We start from the raw sequence: 12,640 nt of genomic DNA on the forward strand, positions 1-12,640 counted from the left end.
CCGAGGGTCCTGAGTCCACACTGTCCCACGAGGGTTCCACCCCCCACTTAGCCACCGGAGTAACGTCCCTCAGCGGAGCCGACTTCTAAAAGTTCCGATTCTGTGCCCCGCGGCTCTATCACTTGCCAGAAGCGGCCAACGGAGGCCCCTCCCCCGCCGTCTATCCTCCCGAATATCGCCTCGGATTCACTTCTCCGCACGTCCTACCTTCCAGAAAGTGGTCGCTTTTCTGATGAGAGAGTTGTTGCTCTTCTTTTCTTCGATCTCCTGTTGAGTTTGTAGGTGTTCAGAATGGTTTGATCCCTATCCAGCTGAATTCCTGAGACCAGACGAAATCCAGGTCTCCTACTCCTCCGCCATCTTGCTCCACCCCCCTCTCCCCTTCCTTTTAAGAGCCAACCTGTGTGCAGGGAATAGAGACAGTCATTCTCTGCATGCAGCAGAGGTGTGGGGACCACTGCTGACTGTTTCTAGGTGGGTAAATCGACCTAATCCTGGAACTTAGTATTAGAGACCCATCCCAGAGGTTAGTTTTAGAGATCACCTCAAGAAGTCTCCTTGCTCCTGGATATAAGTCCTTCTTATTATAATCATAATCAGTAATAAAGGTAGGTAAGGTATATTCTAATCTCAAATGCCAACTCTTTTGTCTTATTTCTTTTTTTTTTTAAGATTTTATTTATTTAGGGCGCCTGGGTGGCTCAGTTGGTTAAGCGACTGCCTTCGGCTCAGGTCATGATCCCGGAGTCCTGGGATCGAGTCCCACATCGGGCTCCTGGCTCAGCGGGGAGCCTGCTTCTCCCTCTGCCCTATCCCCTCTCATGCTGTTTCTCTCTCTCAAATAAATAAATAAAATCTTTAAAAAAAAAAAGATTTTATTTATTTATTTGACAGAGAGAGACACAACGAGAGAGGGAACACAGCAGCGGGAGTGGGAGATGGAGAAGCAGGCTTCCTGTCGAGCAGGGAGCCCGATGTGGCACTTGATCCCAGGGCCCTGGGATCATGACCTGAGCTGAAGGCAGATGCTTAACAATTGAGCCACCCAGGCGCCCCTCTTTTGTCTTATTTCTTGATCGAACTCCAGGCATATAATAGAGGTGCTAGTTTTTAGGCTCCTCAAACATCCATAAGTAAATACTTGGATAGGGCGCCCCCGGCCAAGGATGCCTGTTAGAGGGGTCCCATATCAGGGCAGAAACTGTTCTGTTCTAGCAACTCTGCTCTACTGTCACTTGCTGGAAGCAGCCAAAGGAAGTGTGGCCTTGGCCAGAACACTGCAGTGGACCAAACGGTCTGACAGCTGGGGCTGTCAGTCAGTTATGTTTGTCCGGTAGACTCCCTTTCTCATTCTTTATCTCAATTGTTCTCACAACTCTAAGAAACCCTGTGTGTGTGTGTGTGTGTGTGTGTGTGTTACTTTATGAAGTTAAGACAGATTTCCAAATATTTCTACATAGAGATACAGCCAGTCATACAGGTAACATTTTTATATATGCAAATATATATATTATATAATATTATATATATTACATATATAATTATAAGTGATTATAATTACATATGTATATATTACATATACACATATAATGTATATATAATGTACATATAATAGATATTATATAATATACCCATTACATAGATATATTTATATATAAAAATTAAATGCACTTAACATTTACATAAAAAATCTTAAAAATAGATTAGACCAGGGCACCTGGGTGGCTCAGTCGGTTAAGCGACTGCCTTCAGCTCAGGTCATGATCCTGGAGTCCCTGGATCGAGTCCGGCATCGGGCTCCCTGCTCGGCAGGGAGCCTGCTTCTCCCTCTGACCCTCCCGCCTCTCATGTGCTCTCTCTCTCTCATTCTCTCTGTCTCAAATAAATAAATAAAATCTTTAAAAAAAAAAAAAAAGATTAGACCACCCATCAAGTCATGTTATATACTGGGGAAAAAATTCCCCAAATTTCTGTCCACACACACAGAGATGAAATTAAACTTTTTATATGGCCACTTGCCAATCTTACACAGAATTTATATGAGGAACAAAAGAGTTAATAAATGTGAATGTGCTCTGTAACTTAGCAGGCACTATGCACATGCTAATTATTATTATGCATGAACAGTTACCATCACACCAAATGCTAACCTATTTCCAGCTAGTTCTATCTCTAAATGTGTTTAGATATAACAAGTTAAAAACCAAAATAACTAAGGGAGGTAGAGTATGATAAAAGCTTGGTACAATCATTAAAATAAATACAAGTGGACCAAAGTTTATTATTTCAGGATCCAGCCCTCTAAAGAACTATCAGCCCTACAAATTGGATTCTAGAAGGAAATAAGCCTGAATTTACAGACCTAGAATAGGAATAAAAAAAGTTAATCCAAAAATAAATAAAATCAGGTAGGCCAGTAAGAATTCTAGTCCCAGATGAAAACCCAGCCTTGATACTAAGCAATGTCATTATTCTACAGGGAATTGTGGATTCTCTTTTCTTCTTTATCTTGACCCTCAGCCATTTCTTTGGTCTTTAGTACTCCTGAGACTTGGGAGATGGAATTCCAGAAAGTTTCTTAATACAAGTTAATACAAGTCCTTCATTTCACAATTGGAATTAAGTTTTTAAATGCAGACGATTGATAACACAAGCACTTAAAGCACATCAAAAAGTGCACATCTGATATTGGAGCCTCGCGGCAGAGTGGTGTTCCCTTGGGAAGGAGTAGAGATGGTCCACACACTGGGGGCAGGGGGGTGGGGGGGTTAGGGTGGGATGGATGTATACTCGAAAAAAATTGAGTTCCTGAAGATGGGAACAAGGTGAAATCAGGACGTGAGGACTGAATGAAGAGATATTTGCACGTCATGTTCACAGCAACATTATTCACAAAAGTCAAAAGATGGAAGCAACCCAAGTGGTCATTGACAGATGAATGGATAAACAGAGTGTGGTGTATACACACAATGGAGTATTATACAACAGTAAAAAGGAAGGAAATTCTGATGTATGCCATAATATAAATGAACCATGAAGTGATATAAGCCCTTCACAAAAGGAAAAATACAGAATCGTTCCACTTAATATGAGGTAACTAGTGTAGTCAAATTCATAGAGACAGAAAGTAGAATGATGGTTTCCAGGAGCAGTGGGGAGGAGGGAGTTATTGTGTAAGGAGTTCAGAGTTTCAGTTTTGCAAGATAAAGAGTCCTGGAGATGGATGGTGGTGATGGTTGCACAACAGTGTGAATATATTTAATATCAATGAACTGTACCCTTAAAAATGGTTACAATGGTAAATGTTATGTGATGTGTATTTTACCACAGTTAAAAAAAATATTTTTTAACCAAACTAAAAGTTCTTCTAGTTTTAATAAAGGAGAGAGGGAAGCAATTTGTCTTCTTTAGGACCATGCCTAGGTCTTGTCCTACTTTTTTTCTGCCACCAAAGGGTTAAAAAAGGATTTTCTTTCAATTGCCTTTATTTTATTTTTTTAGAATAGTTTTAGGCTCAGGGCAAAATTAAGAGAAAGGTACAGTGATTTTCCATATTCCCCCCAATCCCAACACACACATAGCGTCCCCCAATAACAAATCTCCCACCAGAGAGGTACATGAGTTACAACTGATGAACCTCCACTGACGCTTCATAATCACCAATGCCCATTTTACAATGTGATTCCCTCTGAATGTTGTATAGTCTGCGAGTTTGGAGGGAAATGTTTTTTCAATCATTCACATATATTAAATTATTTATGATAACTCCATTGCATTAGAACTCAAAATCCACAGAAGAGTATATTAAATGTGCACTGAAATAACAGAAATGTAAGCATTTGCTACTCTAAGTGCAGGCTGGAGACCAGCAACACCAGTATCCCCTGGGGTTTTTTAGAAAAGCAGAATCTCAGGCCCTTCCCCAGACCTACAGAAAGTCAGAATCTGCATTTATCAAGATCCCCAGGTGATTGTCCATTCAAGTTCGGGAAGCACTGTTGTAAACTATCTATGACTACAAACTGAGCAAAAAATCATAATGTTTGACCGGTTGAGATGGAAGGAAAATATGTCATTAAAGCTGCATTATTTTATTGTGAGTTAAATGGAGGAAAAGGTCCATGTTTTATTCTTCTTTACATTCTTAAAGATAATGAAAGCCAATCCATTTATTGCCTTGAACATAAAAAATGCTTAAACTGAACCACAAGTTTGATTTGATATGTCGATGACAGTGTTCTTGGAAGATTCTACAGAATCAAACAGCTTTGATCAAAGTGAAATGATGAGAAGACACAACAAGCCAAGCACAAATATTGGAGTGGCTGATGGTAGGTTTGAAATCCCAAGAACTCATCATTATAGCAGAACTGATGCAGGATATAATAATAATTATATGACTTTAAGTACTGATCCTTATAAATGTTCAAGAACAATAAAATTCTGGTCACTGGTGGGGCACCTGGGTGGCTCAGCCAGTTAAGCATCTGACTCTTGGTTTGGGCTCAGGTCATGATCTTAAGTTCCTAAGACAGGAGTGTTGTGTGGAGCCCCTCCTTGAGCCCCTCCTTGAGCCCCATGTCATGCCTGCATAGGGCTCCATGCTCAGTGGGGAGTCTGCTTCTCTCCCTCTGCCCTCCCCCACTCACATGCTGGCTCTCTTTCTCTCTCTCAAATAAAAATAAATAAATCTTTAAAAAAAAAAAATTCTGGTCACTGGTAATGTGAGAAAAACCACTAACATCCACAACCAACTGTTTTCACTTAACGAGACTAAAATGATAGAGGACAGAAAAGATGTCCCAAAATGTTCACTGAACACAAAAGGGAAAAAAATTGACCCATGTAAGTATTTAAATTATTAAAATAGAGTAAGAAAGAGAGGAATCCATGTTTGGATTAAGAAAGCCTTCTCCATGGGATTTTTTTTCCCCTTGGGATTTTTCCCATGGGCTTATTGTGACGTGTTTCCCGCATTACCTCTGCGGTACTTAGGCTGAATGCTAAGTTTACACTTCACACTGGACACAAAAAAGTAAATTCCTGATAAGATAAAAATTAACAACTATATAGATAAAACAAAGATGATTGGAGGAGCAGGAGGGGTGAATGAAGTTAGATTCTGTCCCAGACACCAGGGCATTCGTGGCTGGAAAACATATCTCCACTTAATGATGATAATCTCCGTCATAGTGAGCTCTGTCCTCTTTCATTTTCTTTCCCTCTGGCAAACTTCCATTTGCTCTGGCTTTTGCAACAGTAAGAATAAGTAAATTTGACTCAATCAAACCAAATATTATTTTACAAGAACAAACTGGAAATCAATCTAAGGCTTGGCTTGTTGTTTTTGAAATCGATTCTAATTTTAAGCAACAATTCAGAGAACCCCTGGAGGTTTACATGAGCTCATCAGTAGCAAAATCATTTTTAAGTAATTTTAAATGTTTTCCAGAGCAAGAAAGAAATTCTTTAAACTGCCAAACCTCTTGGCACATTCCACATGCCCCAACGAGTGTTCTTGTTCCCCAAGTGAGAGGAGAATTGGAAGTAACAACTCACTCCATTGCAAAACTAAAGGTGGGATGTTTGGCTCCTGATTTTCTGGGTTGAAATGACATGAGGCATCTTAGAACTTCATTTGGGGTCCACAGATGAGGTCTTCAGACATAAATTTAATACTGCCATAAATGTCTTACTCTCACTTTATCAATCACATAGAACAATAGTTATTAACATTTTATTGAGCAAAACTATAGGGTAATAACTCAAAAATGGGGGAGTGGGGTTAAGACTTAAGAAGTCACCCTCAGGCTGTGATAAATATCTGCAGGCTTAGGTAACTGTCAGCTGAAGCAATCTGAATAGTGATTTTGTTTAAAGCTACACTGAAAGCCTTTGGCACTGGTGACAATGTGGGAGCATCAAGCTGATCCCCACACACCAACGGGTCGTGACTGTGCCCACCTCTCAATGTCTGCTGCTGCCAGTCCTTAGGAAACAGTGAAATAACAGAGCTGAGAGGAGTTCAACCATACACTCTCATGGTTTGAACCAACCGCACCTGACAAGTGAACCTGCTCTGTGACCCCTTGCCACCTAGAAATCATAGAAAGTTCAATCTAGGAAGGAAGCTTGAGGCCCCAAATACACATCTCATCAGGAAAGGAAACCAGGACTCAGAAAGCTAAAAGACATCCATCCCGAGAACTCAGGTCATCATCTAAATAAGATCTTAAACTTGATTTTCCCGCAAATTAATTCCCCTTTGTCCAATCACGTAAAATTATGATTCTAGAGACATGCAGACCTGTTCTATGTTCTCCTTAAAGCTATTTTTGCCTCAGTCTTGAACAGCTAAATTTACATGCCCTCTAAAATGCAAAACTAAGGCACTATAAGGTATCTCCCGTGGCCCCCAGTGAACACTGAGAGCACTTGAAACTACACAGAATCACAGAAAAATACAGAATATATTTCATGGACACTGATTTTTCATGTAGACAGAGACAACTAGGTGCTTCTGCAAATACTGGGTCTTTTAGAAGACAGTGTCAACTTTATTGCTTTTTGAAATGCTGTGTAAAGCACAGAACTTTACAGTTTGCACATAAGCAATTTCCATCTTTAAGTTTAAATATATTTATGTGAGAAAAAGTACATGCATATGAATAGATAAAATTTTTTAAATCATCACCATTTACATTAGAAATTTCTTTATACAAACATCTTAGCTTTTCTTCTTTAAAAAAAAAATTAGCAACTGGTAAGACCCCTCTGAGATGGCAGAAAATCCAGCTTTCTGTGTAAGCAGCCTTTCACTGAGAGACGTGAGTGATGGCAGATGAAGGCCTCTTAAGAATAGACTCAACAGAAAATGACAGCGGTTCATTCACAGAGAGTTTTGTTCCAACTTGTTTGGCTACGAAAAGGTCTTTGGCATATCTGTCTATTGTAAATGTGTACTTCTGGTTCTCCTTGACTAAACACTCTCTGTATTTCTTAGGGCCCTCTTCAAAGGCCTCTTTGACAAATGGTGTTTTCAACTCAGGACCTGATTTGTCATTCAGAGTTTGCTGGAATAATGAGTGGAATGGATTATGTTTAAGTGGCAGAGGGTGCCTGGTGCTTTCTTTGCTGATCTTGGATAAGATGTGCCCTTGAGCTGCCAGGGAGTCCGAGTCAACAATGGGAGAGAAATTCCGTCTGGGTGGGGAGAATGCAGACCTCTCGGGGACAGCCTGGTGACCCTGAAGGTCACCTCTCGCGGTCTGGACCTCCGGAGCGTGAGGCAGAAGCAGCGAGCCTTCTAGTTTGGGGGGGCATCACGTCGTGTTCTGCCACAAGTCCATCCTGGACTCGCACCCCCTTCAAATCCCAGCTGGCCCCAGGCTTCAGGGCTTGAACCGAAGTGGTGGTGTTCAGCAGGCATTGCTGATAGAGAAGAGTGTCGCTGATGGGGCCACACTTGGGCCAAACTAAAAATCTCGAGGACAAGGGATACTGTCTGTAAGTCGTGGCCACACTGACATTGGAAGAAATGAGTTCCATATTCCCAGTCCCTGAATACTGCATGGTTAGGTCAAGGCAGGTGGGCAGAAAATTGCAGAAGTCTTTGTTTGGTGGTTCCACTGGGGTGGGGCTATAGGTGCTTTTGTAGGAGTTATATTCAGGTCCGTGCACCATGCGGTTGGGCAGGAACAAGGCAGCAGCTTGGGACGCTTCCAACATCTCCCTCTCTTTATATTCTCTCTCCAGCATAATGTTCTCCAACTCTTTATCAGCAAAGGCCCGCCTTTTCCGCATCCGGTCACTTACCGGGGGAGGTAGGGGTAAGCTCCCTCCCACGTAAGTCTCGGCTGGAATGGGGCGGTAGCCTAAAATAAGCAAGCATTGCACAGGAGAAGAGATTAACATCTAGGGAAGACAAATCTGGAAACCGAGAAGGCAACAGAAACACTGCAAGTCGGCGGAACAAGAACACTTTACAGTTCCAAAACATTCATCTTTTACACAGAAAGCAAAAGTATAGGCCAGGTTTAAAATGGGTCTCTTTGGGGAGCAGGAGAGCCATATGGTAACTGTCTGTTGTTGTTTCATCATCACAGGCTGAAACTGTAACACACTTCCCAGGCTCCTACACAGTAAGAGACAAGCCTGCTCGTCTTGCTTCAGTCAACGCTTTCTTACTATCCGTGTCATCTTTTTCCATTATTAAAAAAGATCTCTATTCCTAAAGCTGATGGCACTGCTCTTTTCTAAAGATGGTTCATTATATACACATTGTTACAGGTGTAGAAAAATCCAAGAAGAACTAGGGAAAAAGAGAAAGTTACAGCAGATTAGTGGGGAGAAAAAGAGAAGAGAGACTTAAGGAAACAGAGAAACACAGAAAATTGAAAAGAGCTGTTAACTAGCCCAGCAGACTCTGCCGTGATTTAACCAGGCCCCACCCCCAGGCTGGAGGTAGGAACAAGCAAACAACAGTAAAGGCAGAGGAGAGACCAGCAGCTATATTGAAAAGAACTGATCTAAAACATTTTTCCCAAGTTCTGATCATGTTGGCCAGATACCAAAATGATTGAACAAGCAAACATTACAATATAAAGTCAGTGCACATTTTATGAATAAGGACAAAGTTAAAAAAACAAACAAACAAACGAAGATTAGCATGACATAAATAGAATTCCTGGCAGCATAAAAGTATTTCACTAAAGCCAAGCACTGGCTGCTCTCAAATTTGTTTGAAGGATCCATTGTGATGTTTGTTTACGTAGTGACAAACGCATCATCCTCATTTGCAAATAAAATAAAATTTGAAAATTATTGTTTCCAGTTCCATGGTAGGTTTTGCCAGGATGTTATTTACTTGAATTTACTATTCCATTTAGCCCTCCCACTCCTCAGGTTGCTTTGGCACCATTTCAATCTATCCGTGTGGTCCCTATGGCTATAAATCTGTTTACCCAGTTTGTAACCGAATTCATTAACATGAGAAACCATTCTAAGGTCAGAAGTATACAGGACAGGGCAAGACTATGAACAAGCTTTAAAACCTGTGTAGAACCAACTCAATTCAGAAGCCACATAAGAAAAAAGCAGAATTCAAATATCTACTTAAAACAAAAAAAACCTGCTTTTCAACCTGAATCTTATGAAGGGACAGTGATTAGAACAAATATAAACTTTCCTTTATTTACATGGTGAAAGGTGATCAATGTATTACTTATCAGGCCAATAAATAAATTCCATCCCCAGTGTTGCTTTTAAAAATCAGCAATATTTTAAGAAAAATTAATGTATCCCCAGGCTTTAGAGAAAATGAAAACATGGCAGAGAGACAGAATTCACGCTGTTCAAATTCAACTTCAACCTCCACTTATCTCGTGTGATTCAAAACCTCTTCCAGATTCTACAATCTTGACTGTCAGAAATGGTAAACTGAGATGTGAATAACCACAATTATGTAGCTAATCCACGGAGGAATACAGTACCGTGAAAAAGAGTGGTATTAGAGGTTGGATCAGCCAGACTAGAGGTCTTTATCGGTGTGGGTAGCTGTTCACCTCCTTACTTGACTTATTGTAGCTCCAAGGACAACCAAATAATTTTTTAAAAATTTATTTCCTTCTTCACTCCACGATCAGGTGGCAGTGGATCTTTGCACATCCCTCATGCTAGGGCAAATTTCAAATGCACTCCATGTTAACCCCTTAACTATTAAGCAGAATTATCGATGACGAAAACCTCAGGAGGTATGTGAGATCCATTTTCCCACATCCTGATTTCTTCCCTACAGCAAAACTTCCTAATAAAAAGCACCCTCCCCTCAGACTGCTCCTTCACAGGTTAATAAAAATGCCATATGTGTGAATAATGGGAATCCCTCAGAACTTGGTTTAAAAGGCTGAAGGATAATTCTGCATTGCTTTACCTTCTAAAATGCTTTTGGCCAGCAAACTGGGTGCCCTGACTTGCCTCTGATACACAGCTTTGCGCTCGAAATTATTCTGCTTCCCGGAAAGCCCCTTCTTGTCCTGTAAATACAAGAAACATAATCAACAATGCTCTAAAAGAAATTGTGGGACAGGAAGGAGTAGGAAGGGTTATCAGCAACCCCCCCAAATGTATTTATTTTCCCAACCCATGTCAAAAAATGACTCTAAACAAATTTACACCAGCACCCCTTAATTCCAGGGCAACAAGCTGGAAGCTCTGTCTGAAGCGGCCAACTTCAGTTGATGGGGAGTGGGGCAGATTTTCTTTAGGGCCACTTTGCTAGAGTCACCCCAGATTCATCCCGCAGCCAGAAGTTAGGGGACATCCCACAGGAAGGCAAAATCCACAGTGGAGACCATAGGAGCCAGGCCCTGAAGGAGAGCTGTGGGGGACAACTGTGTCCCAGGCACCCAGAGGTAGGGCCAAAGGTGCCCATGGCCTGCCACGGAGCAGTGAGGCGGAGCTGGTTTCTCCTCGCAGTAGGGCAGGTGCGATGGGGCGCAGGGGGTTGAAGGAGAAGTATGAGGGTACCAGTCTCACAAACTCTCCGGAGCCTGGCCCAAAAAACTGGGAGACTGGGATACAGGAAGGCTAGCACCCTCAGACGGAGGGACAAGGGGAAACCCGACTTGGCTCCCTCCCTCACCGCCAGGTCGGTGGTATTCTGGGCCCTTCTACGCCCGCGAGGGACCCAGGAGACACCCGCGAAACGCACCGCAGGCGGGAGCAGGCCCAGCCCAGGGCCAAGGCCACCTGGGGCATCCAGCGCACACTCTCCGGAGCCTTGGGAAACTTTCCAGTAGGGTCCCTGCCTTCTGTGTGTATGGTGATCCACTCCCCACTCCCTCCTTGCCAAAAAGTAAAAGCAAAAATCTTCCCACGCCCTGAATCTGGGAGAGGGGACCCCGCGCAGCCTCCCTCGCTCTGAGCTCTCCGTGCGCAGGAACACAAGGAAACGCGAAAGCCTAAGTTCAAAAAGAGCCTCACCCTTAAAGAAAACCCTGGCTCTCACAGCTGGAGCCCCACGGTGCGAGGCAGCAGGGATCCTTCCACCGGCTCAAAGGTCAGAAGCTTCTGGCTTCACGACCTTGGGCTGCGGGCACCTAACGTCCCATGCCGTTTTGCTCTCATCTGTAAAGTGGGCAGCACCTTCTGCCTCTCTTAAGTGGCCCGCGACAGCGGGAGCGCGGAGCGCACAACCGGCTGCGTGGTTCTTTTCCCGAGATCCGCAGTGATGGACGATAGAAGCGGTGCACTGCGGCAACCACTGTCCTCCTCCTCCCCCCAGCACCACCAAAATAAACTTTTAACATATAAACGATAAAAAAAAAAAAAAAAAGTCTTTCCCACAAAGTTCCGAGCCACTTTCAAGGCCTCTCTGCCTGCTTTTCTTTTCGGCCAAGTTCCCCCGGCGATGCCCGCGGCCTCCACTCCACCCCGCCCCGACTCCCCGCACCCCGCCCGACTCTCCGTGAGGAGAGAAGTGTCCTCACCACCCTTCCCAGGAAGCGCCTGGCGCCGCGGCCCTGAGCCCGGGGACCGGGAGCGGCCGCGTCCCTCCCCGCGCCCGACCCCCACGGCGGCCCGGGTCTCCCAGCGAGGCGCCACCCGGGGCCCGGCGGGTACGCACCTCGGTGGCCTGCTGCCTCCGGAGCGCCACCTGGGCGGCCATGACGCGCTGGCGCTCCACCACCAGCAGGCAGTTGGCGCACTGGCAGTCGCGCCAGCGGCAGAAGCGCTTGTGGCCCTTGAGGCAGGACACCACGCCGTGGTTGCGGCAGCGCGCGCACTTGGGCGTGCGGCTGAGCTTGCGCGGCTCCGCGCCGCCGCCCGCGTTCGCGCCGCGCTCCGGGGGCCCGGCCTGCGGCGGCGAAGCCTGCGGCGCGGGGGTTGGCCCCGGCGGTGGTCCCCGCTGCTGCTCCGGCCGGCCCGGCACCCCCGGGGACGCGCCCGCGTCCAGGCCGTCGCCCTCGTCCTCCGCGTCGTCGTCCTCGTCCTCGTCCTCGTCGTCCTCGCCGTCCCCGTCGGCCGACGGCGGGCTGGGCCCGGGCGGCGTAGGCGGCGGCGGCCCGCGGCCGTCCTCCTCCAGCTCCAGGCTCTCCACGTCGATCTCCCAGTCTCCGGCTGCCGGGCCCGCTGCCGGCCGGCCTGCCATGGCGCACTGCGCTTCGCTCCGGCCTACGCTCAGTCTCCTGCGCTCTGCGGAGACACGAAAAGACCCGACGGCGCACCCACCGCCGTCAGGCACCGACCCCCGGCCTTGGGCCCCAAGCTCCTGGTCTATCGCCCCTGGCCCCTTGAGGAGCCCTGTCTCTACACGTCCCTCACATCTACACCACAGTGCCTTTCTTCTATCTTTAGGGTCCCCAGAAATCCCCAACCCAACAAGGTTTTTATCTATTGATTCTAAGTGCTCTATGAGCACCTGACCTTTAACCACAGACCTCTCTGGCTTTACACCCGCTTTTGGGACAAGTCCCTAGGTAACGCACTGCTCACACACACAAAAGTATTCTGTCCAACTAGGCCGGCCTAGGCTACTTGTCAGGCTTCCCCACACCTAATTAGTATGGCCATGATGAATAGGAAAACGTCGATGGGAGAGTCATTTTCCTTTAGATCACAGGGACCCTTCAGACCCAGC

General features: G+C 45.2%; 1 protein-coding gene across 1 annotated transcript; it reads right to left on the minus strand.

The window, feature by feature from the left end:
* Positions 1-6,778: 6,778 nt before the first annotated feature.
* DMRT2 (doublesex and mab-3 related transcription factor 2) lies at positions 6,779-12,151 on the minus strand. The gene is given in 4 exon segments (XM_021694367.1): positions 6,779-7,319; positions 7,321-7,874; positions 9,932-10,034; positions 11,627-12,151. Coding segments are annotated over 4 exon segments (1,686 nt in total). The 3' UTR covers positions 6,779-6,815.
* Positions 12,152-12,640: the final 489 nt, after the last annotated feature.

The sequence above is a fragment of the Neomonachus schauinslandi genome, chromosome 13 (genome assembly GCF_002201575.2).
Source record: "Neomonachus schauinslandi chromosome 13, ASM220157v2, whole genome shotgun sequence".
NCBI lineage: Eukaryota > Metazoa > Chordata > Mammalia > Carnivora > Phocidae > Neomonachus > Neomonachus schauinslandi.